This window comes from Myxocyprinus asiaticus, chromosome 11, assembly GCF_019703515.2.
Source record: "Myxocyprinus asiaticus isolate MX2 ecotype Aquarium Trade chromosome 11, UBuf_Myxa_2, whole genome shotgun sequence".
Lineage (NCBI taxonomy): Eukaryota > Metazoa > Chordata > Actinopteri > Cypriniformes > Catostomidae > Myxocyprinus > Myxocyprinus asiaticus.
The window spans coordinates 30,776,479-30,796,339 of record NC_059354.1 but is presented as its reverse complement, the minus strand read 5'-3'; the positions used below and the strand labels follow the sequence as shown (position 1 = coordinate 30,796,339).

At 37.6% G+C, this 19,861-nt stretch overlaps 1 protein-coding gene across 1 annotated transcript in view; it reads right to left on the bottom strand.

The window, feature by feature from the left end:
• The window catches only part of rnf17 (ring finger protein 17), an 85,330-nt gene extending 65,938 nt beyond the window's left edge, over window positions 1–19,392 (bottom strand). The window contains 5 exon segments of the mRNA XM_051709858.1: window positions 4,590–4,670; window positions 4,808–4,892; window positions 5,018–5,115; window positions 18,984–19,099; window positions 19,338–19,392. Coding sequence (XP_051565818.1) covers window positions 4,590–4,670; window positions 4,808–4,892; window positions 5,018–5,115; window positions 18,984–19,099; window positions 19,338–19,392 — 435 coding nt within the window.
• Window positions 19,393–19,861: the final 469 nt, after the last annotated feature.

The window sequence follows — 19,861 nt, the reverse complement described above, 5'->3', positions numbered from 1 at the left end:
GTATTAGTACACCAAATTTCAATGAATGGTAGCTAGTTGAACTAGATAACATGGCTAGCTGGTTTCTAGCAAGGTTGTTCCTTGGTTAATTCAGTCATTACACACATCGTTTGTTAGACAGTGCATCAGTGACGGGTGATAAGATCAGCAGCATAATGTGCTTCCAAACCCCCGATGAGTTTGCACCACTGATAATTAATTTTTCTGTGTTGTTACTTTTATTAGGGAGATTGTTAGTCACCAGGCACATCCGCATGGTGTTGCCTAGCAGTGGTCACAAGTAGAGGGAACTGCTGAAATGCTGCCAGGGATTAACCCGATTCCTAATGGTGAACATACCCCATGTACACAATGTCCGAACCCTTGTAATTGTAGGAAGGAGAAGTTTAGGTGTTGGGCTAGCCTACAGGTGTAAGGCTGGTTTGGAATTTATACAGACTGGTCACTGTATTTGGACAAATGACACAATTTTTGGTTATTTTGGCTCTGTCCTTTAGCACATTGGATTTTAAATGAAACAATGATTAGGAGTTTAAAATGCAGACTTTCAGCTTTATTATTAGGGTTTTATTTGGTCATCAAATTCAAAGAATCTGCAACCAAGTACTAAATATGATCATTTTATTTAGGTTTATAGGAACTTGTGCAATACCTTTTGGTCCTCTGAAATTGGCAGTCTGTCAAATGGCTATAATTACTACTTGGTTCACTTGATACATCTGAAAATACCCACAAATTTAAACAGAGTTTGCACTTAAGTCCATAGTCATTATTTAATTTCAGATTCAATGTACTGGACAGAAATCATGCCAATGTGCAAATCCGTATGGACCTAACTGTAGGCGTGTACTCTCACTTTTGTAATCTCTACCTCAAAATCTTTGGGAAACATTGGCTTTCTATATGTATTTAATGTATGTCCTTCAATGTATTAACCTTAACATGGTTTCATCTTTCTTTACTACTCCTAGTTCTCTCCAGCAGCAACAGGCTCGACTCGACTCAAGACCCGGTCTTCTCTGGGGCCTATGACATTGTCTGTTTCCAGTGGTGGAATGTAACCAAGTACATTTACGCAAGTACTGTACTTAAGTGTAAATTTTAGGTACTTGTAATTTACTTGAGTATTTCCATTTAATGCATCTTTATACTTTTACTCTACTACATCTCAGAGGCAAATATTGTACTTATTACTCCACTACATTTGTCTGACAGCTTTAATAGTTACTTTTCAGTTTACAATTTTTTCATACCCTTCCTGTCCAGTGAAAACCATGCATCTCCAAATGTGGTAATTTTTAATGTCTGTTATAAACTGAAAGATTAAGTGTTCCTTTATGGGTTGAGAAAATTCTCCTACATTTTAAGCTGAATAAACTATTTAAAACTTCCCTTGGATTAGCTAGAAAATGCATAGTCACAAAGATGAAAACAGGGCTGTTTTTCTGAGATCAGGAAAAGTTTACTTTTTTAGATACGTGGTTTGCATAGGACAGCGACGTTACAAACATATGACAGAATATGATGATAGAATATAATGCATTGCTGTAGATTAAACTACCCAACAGTATATAAAGTAGTTAAAATTAGCTCAACCTTAAACATCTACAGCAGTAAAATGCAACACACATTAATGTAGCAGTAATATTAAACCACAAACCTATATAATAGTAAAACACTGACAGGGAACATTTTTCTGCAGAGTAAGTACTTTTACTTTTGGTACTTTAAGTACATTTTGCTGATAATACTTACATACTTTTACTTAAGTAAGATTTTGAATGCAGGACTTTTACTTGTAGTGGATTATTTTTTCCAAAGTGTGGTATTAGTACTTTGGTACTTAAGTAAAAGATCTGAATACATCTTCAACCACTGTCTGCTTCTGGCAGTGGAATGCCCTCACCCAAAAATTCAAGTAAATGTAGCATTACTTGTGGCATGGAGTTTGAATGTTTTTGCTATCATTGTATGGACAAGTATTTGACTCTGTGGTTCTTGAATGTGTGTCTGGAGATGTTTTGAGCAGTCATCATTCAGTGAAGTTTATGGAGTGCTCATGGCCAGGTGACCAGATCTCCTTTTCTTCCTACTGTTGCAATGAAAGGAAGAATGCTATGGCTGGGGCCTGGGTAGCTCAGTGGTAAAATACGCTGGCTACCACCCCTGGAGTTCGCTAGTTCGAATCCCAGGCCGTGCTGAGTGACTCCAGCCAGGTCTCCTAAGCAACCAAATTGGCCCGGTTGCTAGGGAGGGTAGAGTCACATGGGGTAACCTCCTCGTGGTCGCTATAATGTGGTTTGTTCTCGGTGGGGCGCATGGTGAATTGAGCGGTTGCCGCGGTGGATGGCGTGAAGCCTCCACACGCGCCATGTCTCTGTGGCAACGCACTCAACAAGCCACGTGATAAGATGCGTGGGTTGACTGTCTCAGACGCGGAGGCAACTGGGATTCGTCCTCCGCCACCCGGACTGAGGCGAATCACTATGCGACCACTAGGACTTAGAGCGCATTGGGAATTGGGCATTCCAAATTGGGAGAAAAAGGGGAAAAACCCCCCCCCAAAAAAAAGAATGCCATGGCTATTCTGAACACTTTTATGCCTTTCCTGGCTTGCTTCTGCCATCTTTCTCTCCCAGTAGGAGGTCGAATGAGTTTCTATGAAGACTGCCCATTCAAGGAAAAACTTATCTACCCTCTCCCTGGATATACTATATAATAAAATGTTTTGTTGAATGCAATTGGTTGTCTTGTTTATTTTGCACTATTGACCAAACTTTTTCTTGGGTTAAATTGAGAAGTTGCTTGCATTCATTGATATTCACTTGTTGTGCATGCTTATGTGAATATCTTAACATAAGACAATATTAGGATGTGAGGTTCACTGGCTGCTGGTTGATGCATGTATCAAATTCAAGGCTCTGATGATGACATACAGAAGTCACTGGGTCTGCTCCAGCATACCTAAAATCATTTCTGCAGAGCTACATTCCCACCAGAAGCCTGAGGCTGGCTAAGGAACGGCGCCTTGTTGTACCAACACAGAGGCACCAAAACACTTTCCCAGACTTTGTTTCACCGTACCACGTTGGTGGAATGACCTTCCCAACTCCATCCGCGAAGCTGACTCAGTTTCTGTCTTCAAAAAATGGCTAAAAACACATCTTTTTCATGAGTACTTAACCAGTCACTTAAAAAAAAAAAAAAAAGAAAAATTCTTGTTGCACTTTTATCTGTCTTGAATAATACTATTCTGATGCTAGTGAAACTTTATAATACAGGACTTTTCGTACCACTGTCTCCTTAAGATGATTTGTTTATAATGTTTTCCTCTTTTGTAAGTCGCTTTGAATAAAAGCATCTGCCAAATGAATAAATGTAAATGAGTAATTTTGACCATAGAAGCACGAGAAAAATATTAATACATGCATACTGTAAATGTATTCTATGTTATCTGTGCAATCCCCTTCCCTCCAAAATTAAACAGAAAAACTGATTTATGCTGTCTCTCCATCACTCCCCAGAAAAAAATGCTACTATAAACGTAGTAAATCAATGCACATTATGCATTAATATTTACAGAAAATTGCTGCAAATATAGTCGCTGATGCTGTCTGTCCCGCTTAAATCCAATCAAACAGGTTGACAGTGCGGATTTGTTTGGAACTATTGAGAGCTACATGAACCACATGACGGCAAGTTCAACAGTGTCACAACTCTTTTCAACGGCGCTGACCTGACCTACATAATTCCTTTAGTGAATCTGGCATTAAATTTGCACAAACCGGTGCTTTTACTGGCCGCAATTCATTCCCCTCTCAAGCCTGTCTTCAGTCTCATGTGAAGCGTGCCCACTGATAGATACGCTCACGCTGCGCACATGGATATTTACATATCGCGATACACGATATAGCAAAATCTGTACTGACTGACACTTTATACCGTTGCCACAATATATATTGTCATATTGCCCAGCCCTAGTTACAAGTTGTTTTTCCAAGGGTAATCTGCACAAATACGAAGGCAAGTCGATAAAAATGAGTTCTTGTTGACAGGTTGTGTGTTAAATCAGTAGATTTACTTATTAAAGGAACAGTCTACAAATCTGTCACCATAAATTGCAAAAATTTGCATCCAACTTCTAACCCCGTCAACCCTGGTTGTGATGTGTAATCATTCCATTGAAACAGTGACAGTACAGCTAAGGTTTCAAAGCGTTTTACAATTCCACCTGTAAGCGACTGCTGTAAGTCCTAATGTTGAAAATGCGAAGTTCTTTCTCGTTTAATAACAAATTTCTCCTTTGCGTTTAATTGCCTGAACCCACCAAGCTCGTACAAAGCTCAGCATCTTTTAGAAATTCATGGAAAAACAAATCCAGACTTACTTTTTTTAGAACTTGTGCAAATATGAACAATGTAGTGGCACTGGTTATTTGTGTTCTTCCCGATCGCCCACAAACAAGAAAGTGTGAAAAGGGCACTCTAGAATACTTGCTAGAAGCATATCACTAGTGCTGCTAACTGCTAATATCATATCACTAGTGATGACCATTTGTAGGAAGCTTTCTGTTCTGTTCCCCATTTTACCTTGTGAAGTTTATCAAGTTCATCCAGGTTTACAGTTGCCTTCACGAGAGCTTCATCCAAAACTTTAACAACATCTGGCCTCTACACAAACAAACATACAACTCACATACATGAGCTCTAACCTTAAGCTTAGAATATTACAAAGATGAATCTGATCTGATCTATATACTACAGATCCAAGTTATCGCAAATGGGTCGTGTAAATAAAAAGCGTGTACCCTTTCAGCATGCTCCGGTGTGTGGACAACTGCAGATGAGGGTGGGCTCCTAAACCTTACTTGTTTCCATTTGTCACCTGAGTGCCTGATGACAACATTTAGCAATTTCAATTAAATGTTTTTTTTTAAAAAAAATTTTAAATACAGATATTGGACAACAGAATACATCAGTCAAACTTAAATTCAGTATGCAGGATTTTGTGTGCGTACCCTTTCTTGGAGTTCATCCGTGCAGTATAGATGAGGCCAATGATTCTGCTGTCCACCTCTAAACCATCAACACCTTCCTCACCAACACTGGTGTCCATCTACATTATATAAAAAAAAAAAAAAAAATCCATCATCAACACTTCCAAGTGAAAGATGGGGCAATGAGAATGGGAGGAACAGCGGTGTAGCACGCCAAAAATACAAATGGGGTATCCATCAACTGAAGGTATGTTACATTGGGCAATGGGCACTTTCAATGTAGATGGCTTTGTTGATTGTAATGGGAGAGATCTATTTTAGCTGTGACAAATACATACTACCAATGAAAGTCACTTCAAAACCATTGAATAATTCTATAAAGCACCTCTAGTATCCCACCCAAAATGTGCTTTGAGGGCCCACTATGGGTAAGGTTCAGTTCATGAATATTAATTATGTTACATACCTACACACTCCAGGAATGTTACTAATCAATATCAGCATGGCCTAATTATCATTCCTGAGGCAAGCCTTTGCACTATTACAGCACTACTCAACACGCGGCCCACGTTATTTCATCATCAAGCGCTACTCAACACACAGTCCGCATTACAAATTCATCAAAAATATATTTATCAATAGCCTTAGAGCCTTTCAATTGTGAGGTGTCCATCTTCAAAAGTATTTATGGTAGTCCTCTGTATCGCTGAATCCCAGTACAGTTAGACAGAGAAATATACTGCAAAAGAATGTAACAAATTAAATGAAGGAATATCGGAGCATAGCTGATGTTACATGAGAGCAGCGGTCAGTCAAAGTATGTGCGCACAAGCGCGGTCTGACAATCAAACGTACGCTTTCAATCGTTTGAAAAGCTCACCAGAGATATATGCTTCATCACGACAACAGTAATAAGAAAAAAAATAAAAATAATCACATTTTATCCTGGAATAACAGTGCCTTCACGCAATTGCTTTAGTGATTTGCTTTATTTTTCCGCAAAATGCTTCAGCTTTCTGTTCTTGGCTGACAGAAGTGCAACCTGATGTGTTCTTCTGCTGTTGTAGCCCATCCACCTCAAGGTTCGACGTGTTGTGCATTCTGAGATGCAATTCTGCTCACTACAATTGTACAGAGGGGTTATCGTAGTTACTGTAGCCTTTGTCAGCTCAAACCAGTCTGGTCATTCTCCGTTGACCTCTCTCATCAAGGTGTTTTCATCCACAGAACTTACGCTCACTGGATGTTTTTTTTTGCCACCATTCTGAGTAAACTCAAGACTGTTGTGCGTGAAAATCCCAGGAGATCAGCAGTTGTAGGAACACTCAAACCAACCCGTCTCGCACCAACAATCATGCCACGGTTGAAATCACTGAGATCACATTTCGCTCCCATTCTGATAGTTGATGTGAACATCGACTGAAGCTCCTGGCCCATATCTGCATTTTATGCATCACACTGCTGCCACACGATTGGCTGATTAGATAAAATCGCATGAATAAGTAGGTGTACAGGTGTTCCTAATAAAGTACTTAGTGAGTGTATATAAAATTATTAGTATATACAGTTGAAGTCAGAAGTTTACATACACTTAAGTCATTAAAACTAATTTTTAGGGCTGCCCCCTGATAGTCAACCAAACATTAGTCGATGAGAAGAGTCTTGGTCGACAAAGTTTTGATTGGTCGTTTGGTCGCAAAAAAAAAAAAAAAAAACTCCACATGAAAACATCGAACACCAGGTGGTACTATGGGGTACTTTTCGTTAAGCAGGGATAGGATTAAGCCTACACAATAAAGCAAAACACCTTCAAACTTTGAACTTTATTTTTAATTTATTTTAACTAAAAATTCAAATGAAACTGGAAAAAAATAAGTGCAATTAAAATGTGTGTTGTTCAACTTTTTGAAAGATGGTTTTACAACAGTTGTCAACATCTCTCTGGCAAAGAACTACTTCATCTGTGCATTCTCTACCGGACAGGTATTTCATTGTCCGGGAAAATACATCATGTGTGTGAATAAATTTGTTCCCTCCTTCACACACACACACACGCTCAAAAGGTTGCATACCCTGGCAGAAATTGTGAAATTTTGGCACTGATTTTGAAAATATGACTGATCATGCAAAAAAAAAAAAAAAAAAGAAAAGAAAAAAGAATTATTTGTTTTTAAGGATAGTGATCATATGAAGCCATTTATCATAACATAGTTGTTTGGTTCCTTTTTAAATCATAATGATAACAGAAATCACCCAAATGGCCCTGATCAAAAGTTTACATACCCTTGAATGTTTGGCCTTGTTACAGACACACAAGGTGACACACACAGGTTTAAATGCCAATTAAAGGTTCATTTCCCACACCTGGGGCTTTTTAAATTGCAATTAGTGCCTGTGTATAAATAGTCAGTTAGTTTGTTAGCTCTCACGTGGATGCACTGAGCAGGCTGGATACTGAGCCATGGGGAGCGGAAAAGAACTGTCAAAAGGCCTGCATAACATGGTAATGGAACTTTATAAAGATGGAAAAGGATATAAAAAGATATCCAAAACCTTGAAAATGCCAGTCAGTACTGTTCAATCACTTATTAAGAAGTGGAAAATTCGGGGATCTCTTGATACCAAGCCACAGTCAGGTAGACCAAGAAAGATTTCAGCCACAACTGCCAGAAGAATTATTCGGGATACAAAGAAAAACCCACAGGTAACCTTAGGAGAAATACAGGCTGCTCTGGAAAAAGATGGTGTGGCTGTTTCAAGGAGCACAATACGATGATACTTGAACAAAAATGAGCTGCATGGTCGAGTTGCCAGAAAGAAGCCTTTACTGCGCCAATGCCACAAAAAAGCCCAGTTACAATATGCCCGACAACACCTTGACACACCTCATAGCTTCTGGCACACTGTAATTTGGAGTGACGAGACCAAAATAGAGCTTTATGGTCACAATCATAAGCACTATGTTTGGAGAGGGGTCAACAAGGCCTATAGTGAAAAGAATACCATCCCCACTGTGAAGCATGGTGGTGGCTCACTGATGTTTTGGGGGTGTGTGAGCTCTAAAGGCACGGGGAATCTTGTGAAAATTGATGGCAAGATTAATGCAGCATGTTATCAGAAAATACTGGCAGACAATTTGCATTCTTCTGCACAAAAGCTGCGCATGGGACGCTCTTGGACTTTCCAGCACGACAATGACCCTAAGCACAAGGCCAAGTTGACCCTCCAGTGGTTACAGCAGAAAAAGGTGAAGGTTCTGGAGTGGCCATCACAGTCTCCTGACCTTAATATCATTGAGCCACTCTGGGGAGATCTCAAACGTGCGGTTCATGCAAGACGACCAAAGACTTTGCATGACCTGGAGGCATTTTGCCAAGACGAATGGGCAGCTATACCACCTGCAAGAATTTGGGGCCTCATAGACAACTATTACAAAAGACTGCACGCTGTCACTGATGCTAAAGGGGGCAATACACAGTATTAAGAACTATGGGTATGCAGACTTTTGAACTGGGGTCATTTAATTTCTTTGTTGCCATGTTTTGTTTCATGATTGTGCCATTCTGTTATAACCTTCAGTTGAATATGAATCCCATAAGAAATAAAAGAAATGTGTTTTGCCTGCTCACTCATGTTTTCTTTAAAAATGGTACATACATTACCAATTCTCCGAGGGTATGCAAACTTTTGAGCACAACTATGTGTGTGGTGTGTACACACACACACACACACCGCAATATCCAATTACATCGGCAACCCCGGGGCTTAGGGATCGGCGAATATTCTTGCTTTGGTGATTTTGCATTGAAAATTAAATTTATTTAAAAAACGAAAAACTTAAATCAAATACATTTTTCAATTCAAATTGCACTCCAAACAAAAAAGCAAATAAAATAATGAAGTGATGGATATTTTATCTATCTATCTATTATATATATATATCAGCACCTTTCCATTTACCATCAGGCAAGTCTCCATCTAAACATGCAGGCAGAAAATTACTTACACAAATGAAGACATAAAAACAATTATAAATGTAAACAATTATAATGATGATGATAATCACTGAAATATAAATCATGGTTCGAGGTGAACGTGTTTTTGTATTATTTTATGTTTTAATCACAGATGCATAGGGTGCAGAGTTTCTGTCACAATGAACTGCTCTGTGGAAACAAAGCAAACTGAACTCAAAGCACCTCCTGAGTTGAGATGTTTGAGGTCATTTGCAGCACTCAAGAGACGATACTGTTGTTGTAACAAAAAAAGAATTCAGAATACAGCAACAAAGAAAGAGAACCTTTTACATGCGTGTTCCACGAGACTGCACGCCTCCGTACAAACATACATGCGCATAGACGGCTTTTCTGTCATCTGTTCTTAATAATATAATAAAGTGTGTTTCTTCAAGCGCGTGTCTGTGTGCCATGGGGCAAATTATTTGTAATATTAATTTGATAATAACAGCCTAATAAATAATAATAATTTAATACATGGGAAAACAAGCCAATTATCGTCTTGACATGGTCAAAGGCATCAGCTATTGGCGATCACTCTGACCATCTTCGATCCCAGAGATCATTGTCTGTCTGCACAACCCTAATGTGCATTTCTCTCTATAAATTAACAAAATGTTCAGACAGTCTCTTGCTGGTTTTTCCGACACATTCATAATCATTCCCGCTTTTGCCGATGTCGCTGCGGCTCGCTTCGTGCGTGCGCTTGCAAAATTTATATTTCAAAGGCTCACTATTACGGTTTAGTATTTCTCTGTAATGTACAACAGTGTTAGCAATGTTATTTATAACATTCTTTCTCAGCCCTGGAACTCAAACCATTTTCTGATGCCCCCCAGAATATATAAGTAATTAAATAAATATCATAAACGTGCGACTAGTCGACTAATGTTTCAAATTAACACCTACTAGTTGACTAGGAACATTTTTGGTCGGGGGCAGCCCTACTAATTTTTTAACCACTCCACATATTTCATATTAGCAAACTATAGTTCTGGCAAGTCGTTTAGGACAACTACTTTGTGCATGACAAGCAATTTTTCCAACAATTGTTTACAGACAGATTATTTCACTTAAATTGACTATATTAGGCCCGTCACGATAACTACTTTTGTTGGACGATATATTGTCCCAGAAATAATTTTGATAAACGATATAACTGTCATTTTAAGACCATTTTATGCCTTTGATATAATAATATAATAGCATAATAATGCAAGAACACCTTTTCAAAGAGCAATGAACTTTTAATTCTTAAGAATATTCAGACATTGGAATTGGAATGTCAAAAAGTAAAAAAAAGTTTTTTTTTAAAAAAACTTTTTTTTAAAAGTTGGCATACCGGCACATTCACATTAATGGACTCTCCTCTCTCATTCAGCTTAAAGCTAAAATGTTCCCACACCGGAGTTGTGGAATGCAGCTTTGATTCTTCCAAACATTCTGGCTGGAATTATGCAGTCATTGGGAAAACCCCCATTACAGGGCTCGACATTAAGCATCGTCATGTGCTTGTCCTTCGGACAAGTAAATTGGTCATTCACAAAAAGTTACTTGTCCGGAGACAAAATCAAAAGAAAGGAAGAAAGAAAAAAAGAAAAGCCTCCATCGTCATCACTTAAACCTGATAGGGATTAAGAACAGTGCAGAATGATGGTAAATCATTACTAACCCTCAAGCCTGTATGAATTTCTCTCTTCTGAGGAACACAGAATTAGATTTTTGGCAGAACGTTTGTCACTGCATCTTTTTTTTTTTTTTTTTTCATAAACTAAAAAGTGGTTCGAGACTGAAACTAACATTCTCACTAACATCATCTTTTGAGTTCCATGGGAGATAGAAAGTCAGACAGGTTTGGAACAACATAAAGGCAAGTAATGATGACATAATTTTTGGTAAAATTTTACAATACGGTTCATTAACATTAGATAATGCATTACCTATCATGAACTAACAAATGAACAATATTTTACAGCATTTATCAATCTTAGTTGTTAGTTACTAAAAAAATACAATTGTTCTTTGTTCATAGTGCATGAACTAATGTTAACAAATACAACTTTTTTTTTAATGTAAATGTATTATTATACTGCATGTTGGAATTAACATTAACCAAGATTAATAAATTATATAAAAGTGGTGTTTACTGTTAGTTCATGTTAACTGATGTAGTTAACTAACGTTAACAAATGGAACCTTTTTGTAAAGCGTTACCAAATTTTAATTTTGGGGTAAATTATCTCTCAATTATTTCATTACAATTGATACAAGTCAATTCTCATCAGTTGCATTAAAAACGGCTGTTTAATATTGACAAAATGCATTGAAAATTTTAACCAATTAAATCCTGAGAACCTTGCTGCTAAATCAGTTATGTTGTATATTCAAAACAGATATTAAAGATAGATAATGTTTTCATTGTGCATAATTTATTAATGTTATAGTGTTAATATTATTATAATGTATATTGTTATATACTTATTAAAATTGATTCACGTGGCAGAGAAAATACCTCGGCTACATACATTAGATGGAGCTCTAGAAAGATGAGAGATGTAACCGGTGCATAAGTCTGTTTTAAGTGTTTCTCTTCACTCTACAGATGGTTTTATTACACAAAGCGTTTTTGCAATTTCTGCCTTTCTTGCTGTTTTATGAGGGAGCGCCACGATGTGACGAGACAAAACTAGATTTCTCCAACGTTGCACACTTGCGATGAAGACAGCTTTGTTGATTATAAACAGGAGCAATAGTTTTATCACGTCGCTCGCTTATAGAGACATGGTATAACAAAATTCGCATGTCCAATTAACAGGTTTATACCCGTTTATATATATAAAATCTAAAGTTCAGTACATACGCACTTCCCAACTGCTCGCACTCACAAGCTGCTGAAAGCTGCACAACAAATGAAGGCAAGAGGGAGAGAGGGCGACACGACAGAGGGAATTCCCCGCATTTTGAAAGTGAAACATGCAGGAAAGATTAAAATTGTGCTCAATCCCCAATATCCCGCTCTATTTAGCTAACATTCGTTATTGAGATTTTAATCAGGCTACTTGTCCGGTCAGGCAAGTAAAATTCTCCTTAACTTGCCCGTTCAAAATTTCCACTTGTCCCAGACAAGCGTTAATGTCGAGCCCTGTATTAAAACACCTATTAGAATCGAGTAACACGTAATCTTCACCTGTCGCTGTGTGTGTGTGTGTGTGTGTGTGTGTGTGTGTGTAGAGGAGCTGTCAGAGCCCCACCTCCAAAAAAAAAAAATAAATAAATTTAAAAAAAAAAAAGGGCAGACAAGAGCACAGATGCAGCGTGACTGGCTACAATGTTGGTGACATTCATTCTTATGTAACAATTGGTAATATCGAGGTCAGCAAAAATGATCGAGGTCATGTCCATATATCGTATGATAAGTCGATTACGTAATTATCATGACAGGCCTAGACTACCACAATTCCAGTGGGTCATAAATTTACATACACAAAGTTAACTGTGTGTTTAAGCAGCTTGCAAAATTCCAGAAAATTATGTCAAGCCTAATTTAGCTTCTGATAATTGGAGTCAATTGGAGGTGTACCTGTGGATGTATTTTAAGGCCTACCTTCAAACTCAGTGCCTCTTTGCTTGACATCATGGGAAAATCAAAAGAAATCAGCCAAGACCTCAGAAAGAAAAATTCTTAGACCTCCACATGTCTGAAGATACCACGTTCATCTGTACAAACAATAGTACACAAGTATAAACACCATGGGACCACGCAGCCATCATACCGCTCAGGAAGGAGACGCATTCTGTCTCCTAGAGATGAACGTAGTTTGGTGCGAAATGTGCAAATCAATCCCAGAAACACAGCAAAGGACCTTGTGAAGATGCTGGAGGAAACAGGCAGACAAATATCTATATCCACAGTAAAATGAGTCCTATATCGACATAACCCTGCTCAGCAAGGAAGAAGCCACTGGTCCAAAACTGCCATAAAAAAAGCCAGACTACAGTTTGCAAGTGCACATGGGGACAAATATCTTACTTTTTGGAGAAATGTCCTCTGGTCTGATGAAACAAAAATGTAATTGTTTGGCCATAATGTCCATCATTATGTTTGGAAGAAAAACGGTGAGGCTTGCAATCTGAAGATCACCATCCCAACCATGAAGCATGGGGGTGGCAGCATCATCTTGTGGAGGTGCTTTGCTGCAGGAGGGACTGGTGCACTTCACAAAATAGATGGCATCATGTGGAAGGAAAATTATGTAGATATATTGAAGCAACATCTCAAGACATCAGCCATGAACTTAAAGCTCGGTCTCAAATGGGTCTTCCAAATGGACAATGACCCCAAGCATACCTCCAAAGTTGTGGCAAAATGGCTTAAGGACAACAAAGGCAAGGTACTGGAGTGGCCATTACAAAGCCCTGACCTCAATCCAATAGAAAATTTGTGGGCAGAACTGAAAAAGCATGTGCGAGCAAGGAGGCCTACAAACTTGACTCAGTTACACCAGTTCTGTCTGAAGGAATGGGCCAAAATTCCAGCAACTTATTGTGAGAAGCTTGTGGAAGGCTACCAGAAACGTTTGACCCAAGTTAAACAATTTAAAGGCAATTCTACCAAATACTAACAAAGTGTATGTAAACTTCTGACCCACTGGGAATTAGGGATAGGCATTTTGGGCATTTTGTCTACTCGAGTACTCAGAATACTTACTCGAGTACTTGTCGAGTACTCGAGCGGCGATTACATGTTCATAACTGTATATATAATAACATGTCTGACAAACATCTATGGCTGTTGCACAAAAGATTCAAAATATAATACATATTTTATCATTCTGTGAAGATTCGCTGTCCAGCTCTGAAAGAATGTGCCCAATGCACGTCTGTCTGTTCGTCCTTGAAGTTACTGTAGTAATCTTAGTAAGCACGCACCAGTTTTTTCAGTGACTGTCTGAACAGTCTATTTTCAAATAACAGGAGACGCCATAACCATCGCGTTTTTAATATGCGTGTTAAATTGAAGTTCAGTTTAAAGACGCTGCATTGTGTTCCATTTAGCTGCACGGTCTAGCTGTTTGAAACGCTTGCTGTATATGTGTTGCTTCAGCGCATTGAGTCCACTGCCAAATGCGCCTGGTGTGTGTGTGTGTGTGTCCCCAAATGTTCGCTCTTGTGAGGAAAGCCGCTATGCTCTGTATTGTTGCTGTCATTCATGAAGCGTTCCATTCAACTCGGAGAGTCTGAATTTCCACATTTCAACTGGGGAAAGTGCAACAGAATGACACTTTATATTGGACATCTAACTTGGAAACTCGTGCAGAAATCTTCAACTCCCATTTCGTCAAGATGCAGGTGCGTGTTACTTCACAGTCAGTGACAAACATTTACTTTTATTAAATAATAGCCATTAACGAGTCAAAATTCTTACATGAATTATAATAAAATGTGTTTAGCAAACGTTTTGCAGAGACAGGTGTTCAAAACACAATTAATTACACTCTCTTTTGATTGTCATAACGATAGCATTGCAGTGTTGTATCAGTTTAGCTGCTATGAGACGTTTCTGACAATGTACCCCTCAAAACCACAACATAATTTCAAAATTAAAAATAAGCTCCTTCTCTGTTTGTGTGTTTAGTTGTCAGGTAATTGTCACTGGATTTTGAATTAAGTGAAAAGCCACATCATGCGTGATCACTATCGATCATCGTTTTCATGATCGATCATTGCTGCCATGTCCGAGTACCCGAGTACTCGAGCTCATCCCTTCTGGGAATTTGACGAAAGAAATAAAAGCTGAAATAAATCATTCTCTCTACTATTATTTCACATTCTTAAAATAAAGTAGTGATCCTAACTGACCTAAGACAGGGAATGTTTTCTATGATTAAATTTCAGGAATTGTGAAAACTGAGTTTAAATGTATTTGGCTAAGGTGTATGTAAACTTCTGACTTCAACTTTATATACAAGAAAATGGTTAAATACTCAAAAAGCAAAGAAATCAGTTAAGTATTTATAACTACTAATTTAAAAAAGAACAAAAATCAGTGCCTTTTTATCCTTCCGCCGCTGTCCCTGCTAATGTCTGTGCACGTCACTAACTACGTTTCCATCAAAGGTTTTTTTGTGACAAAAAGTGTAGTGCATCAAAAAGTTTACATATTACACATAGTTTACTGTTAGTTACTGTTATAGTTATTTGTCCAATGCCGAGTTCCTTTTCAGAAAACTAGCTTTTGAACATTTTAAAACTTAAAGAGCACCTATATATGTTTTTAAATGTGCCTAATTTTGTTTTAAAGGTCTCATACAATAGATTTACATGCATCCAAGGTCAAAAAAACATTTAATTTGCTCATAATTTAAACTGCAGCATTACCTTTTTTTCCCCAGTATCAAAAATGACTCAATGATCCATTCTAAATGATTCATTCTAAACTCCTCCTTTCAGAGAGCCTACCCTGCTCTGATTGGTCAGATGTCCCAGTCTGTTGTGATTGGTCTACCGCTTAGTGTAGTGTTTGAGGGCGGGTCAAAGCTCTTCACGAGCAGCCAGTGAAGACCAGAGGTGGGTTTTTTGTTACCAAATTACGTAGGTTAGTACAGGAGGTAAGTCTGGAATTACTAACGACTCGTTTCAGGTGTTCAGAATCGGTTCTTTCTTTTAGGAGTCAATAACTCCATTTGTCGTGCACTTTGATTTTTGAAACTTTGCAGACTTTTTTTACATTCACAAACAGCTATATAACACACTACATGAAAAGTAATATTTGAAAAACCATAATAGGTGCTCTCTAAATATTTAATCTAACCCTCTTTAACTCGGATCGCATTTGCTGAGCTCTTCTTCAGAAAATGTTAAATATATTATGAAGCTAAAATTAATTTTAGATGACAATCAAGTTCAGTTGGTCGCTAAAAGTTACTGGACAAATATGCAGGACATAATGCAATTGTGATGGCAATGCTTTAGATTAAATGATTGTTTAAAATAGCCTATTGAATATCAGGAATGTATCATATGTAAACCCTGATATTACACCTTTAATAGCTGTGCACACAGCATATACACATCCATGGATGGTCCTTATACTAAGACTGAAAGTTTCCCCACTACTTGGTGCAGGTTGCCAGCTTGAACAGGGCCATGATAATTTGCTTTCAGGTGAGAACCGGTGGCAACCTGCGATAGGCGCAACATCAGGACCAATATTACAGTCCTATCAGAAGGGCAACTGATCCCTTTTGATTGCAATTCCTCTTCTGATTGCACTTATTGTGAAATTAAAATGACAGTAAGCTTGTCTAATTTCAATTAATTGTCTTAATACTCTCCCCATTTTACCAAAAGTTTTGGGGGCGGGGGGGATTAGGGACATCTGCCCTTAAGCCGTTTCCATAAATGTGACAGAAATGTGTTTATCGCTAATTGCGTACCTTTTGCTTACTGCAAACTGTCATTTTAAATTTCACAAATAAATGCAACCAGAAGACGAGGAATTGCAATCAAAAGGGAGCGCTTGCCCTTCTGATAGGACTGTAATATTGGACCTGATGTTGCACCTGAGGACCATCCATCGATGTGTATATGCTGTGTGAAAAGCTATTAAAGAAAAATGTATGCGGTGTAATATCAGGGTTTACATGAGACACATTCCTGATATTCAATAGGCTATTTTGAACAATCATCTAAAGCATCGCCATCACAACTGCATTATGTCCTGAATAATATTTTTAATATTGTGCATTTATTTTTAATTTAAAAAATCTTTGTGCACAGAAATTATATGTTTTTGTATTGTGGGCTAATTCCATTACTGCCATCTATTATTTTGAATGGTGTGATAAAGCAACTTAAATAAACGGATGGCTATCGTGATTAAATTAATCACAAACAGTGGCCATTCATTTGTTCTCCGTGCACTTGTCAATGTGCATGATATGAGATATTTGTGTTGGCACTCCTGGAAGTGTCATGTTTGCAGCATCGGATCTATATGCCGTAAAGATCAATCCATAATCACGTACAATAAATTGGCTTTGAAGGATTAATGATACTGTCGTCATGATTAACACAGGCTAACGATTGGGGAAAATTCTGTCATGTGACACTAAATTTTTGCGTTAATGCTAGGGATGCACCGATGCCACTTTTTCTCTTCCGATCCGATTCCAAAAATCTCAGTATCGGCCGATACCGATCCCAAGCCGATACCAGTGTTGTTTTTTTGTATAATCAGTTTAGAATATCTTTACATTACATTATTGTGTGGAACTAATTGGGAGTACTCTTTAATATGCAAAGAAACACAAATCTCTAACTGCACATTATTTCAATATAAATGTATAGCTTATTAAGAAACACTTTATTATTAACTAGTATACTGGATAATGTAGCAGCAAAATTAACAGTAACTCCAGTCTTCAGTAGAAAAGAAACCTGTGTTTTATTTTTGCCCTTTTTTTTTTCCCTTTCTTTTTACTTCAACTTGCATCTGGACTTTAAAGGATTCAGATCTCTTTTTTTTGTTGTTCAATTTAGTTGTAAGACATCAGTCCAATTTTCATTCACAATTATTTTTTGGAACCCATTCAACTTAAATATTGTTATAAATTGTAAACAAATACTAATGATGACAATAATAATAATAATAATAATAATTTATTAATATTATTATTGACTTTTAATTTTAAATACAACAGTAATATATTTAACAAGTGCACTTTTTAAACCCTCACGCTTTTATTTTGACATTCTAAACTCTCCAGGAAGTCCTGTATGTGTCTGTTTGTAGGCAAGTTCACAGTAGTTTAATTAGCTTCTTATTCAAATTCTGGTAAAATGCACCTTTGGTGCCGTCCTAAATGCATATTATAAGTGAACCGAACTATTGAGCATCTACATCCGAGATGCTGTTCTTGAGTAGCGCTCAAATATCGCGCACCGCTGTGAAGGCTAAAAATAGCTGCGAGTGCATCACCAGCCTGTGCATGAGTTTGTCAACAGAGCAGCACCATTCACTAATGCGCTGGTGCTGCGCATACTATATATGTACTTATTAAACACAGCCTTTTGTGATTCACAGAGCTATAGCACATCTTCAAGTGGCTTTGAATAAAATGCACGAGTCATATGAACTGCTTTAATGGTGTTTTTATGGTTCTTTTATGTCATTTTTTGAGCTTGACAGTAACAAACATGACTAACACACAGTATCGGATTTGGATCGTGCTTGTCGGACCGATACCCGATCCATCTAAGAGCTTCAGTATCGGAGCCGATACCGATCCACGTATCAGAGAATCCCTAGTTAATGCCAATTTTCTCAACAAAAAGTGTTTCCAAACCAGATTTTCGCGACAAATGATGTATCGACATAGAGTTTATGCGCTAGAGTCAAACTGAAAATATTATGTCGACACTTGTGAAATTTTAGCGATAATTTGCGTTTCCATCAGCTATATTTTGATGCGCTAAAAATTTTTTTCGCAAAAAATCCTTGGATGGAAATGTAGTTATTGTCAGTTTGCTTGTTCCTGTTGCGTGTCCTCAACCTAACAACCCCTGAGATTCGAGTCTGGGGAGGAGGGGGCGGGGGAGACAACTCCCGCCAATATTTTAAATTTGGACTGCAGTACCCATTTTAAACGCTTGGTATCAATGTTACATATCGCTCCTTTCAGTTTATTTGATCTCTAAATGTTTAAAAAAAATGGGGTTTTGTTGTTCTTTTAATAAATACATGCTTTGCATTGCAGAGGTTCTTGATTAAATTACAATTAATAACAATTTGTAAAATGTATGCACATGATATGAGTTCATTTTTTATTAACAATAAACACACAAGCAACACTCACAGCCAAGTAAAGATAACATTTCCGGGCTTTCAATTTTAGACAATAATGAAAGAATTCGTTAAAATCACTTATTTAGAAGAATATATAAAACAATATATATAACGTATTCATCACCTTGCATTCCGGGCACGTGATGACGTTCTGCGGGGACTCGAGAGCGCGCAGGCAAGTGATGCAGAAAATATGACTGCACAACAGCACGTGCGGGAGATTCCCCAAAACTTCATCTTCTGGAGAGAGAAAAAAATCCAACATTTTTATTAGGTTAACTATACCATGACAAAATAACAAAGTAATTAAAAACGCTTTTATAGGGCAATCATTTAGTCACGCGATGCACGTGCACTGGGCGCGTGTCAGAGTAGTAATACCAAAAATGTTAAAATCTGAAAATAGCACAACAAGAGCAATGTAATAACGTAAGATATTTTTACATCAACATAAAGTCTAAGATGTGTTGTTTGTTACCAGGTAATGTGTACGGTGAGCCACAGATATTACACACAACCGCCGTATCCGACATTTTCCACCGAACTTAACTCCTGCTTCCCCTCGACCTGTTCCGTTGACTTAAGAGCTCGCACGTCAATCGTCCAATCAAAATATGCCTTTGATCTGCTATCCAATCAGGGCTCTCTTTATTTATGCATCGTGGTCTTCGATGTTCTATCTCCCAATCAGAAGCCCCCATTTAATTGAGATTTCTGACGATCATCTGACATGACAACTGTTCAATATAGCTTTGCTTTATTTACTGTAAAATATAAAGGATTTTGACCAGTTTTTCTTGTCAAATTGTCACTTGCTATTTTTTATATATTTTATTATTATTTGTTATCTTGCCATTGTTTTATTACTATTGACCTGAAGCTTCCACAAACAACACCATTTAATTTTTCTAAATTAATTAAGGCTCAAATTATCAGTGGTGCTTGCTAATGTGGGATCTGAAAAAAACTGTGTAAAGATAAAGCACTTAAACATATGGTCAT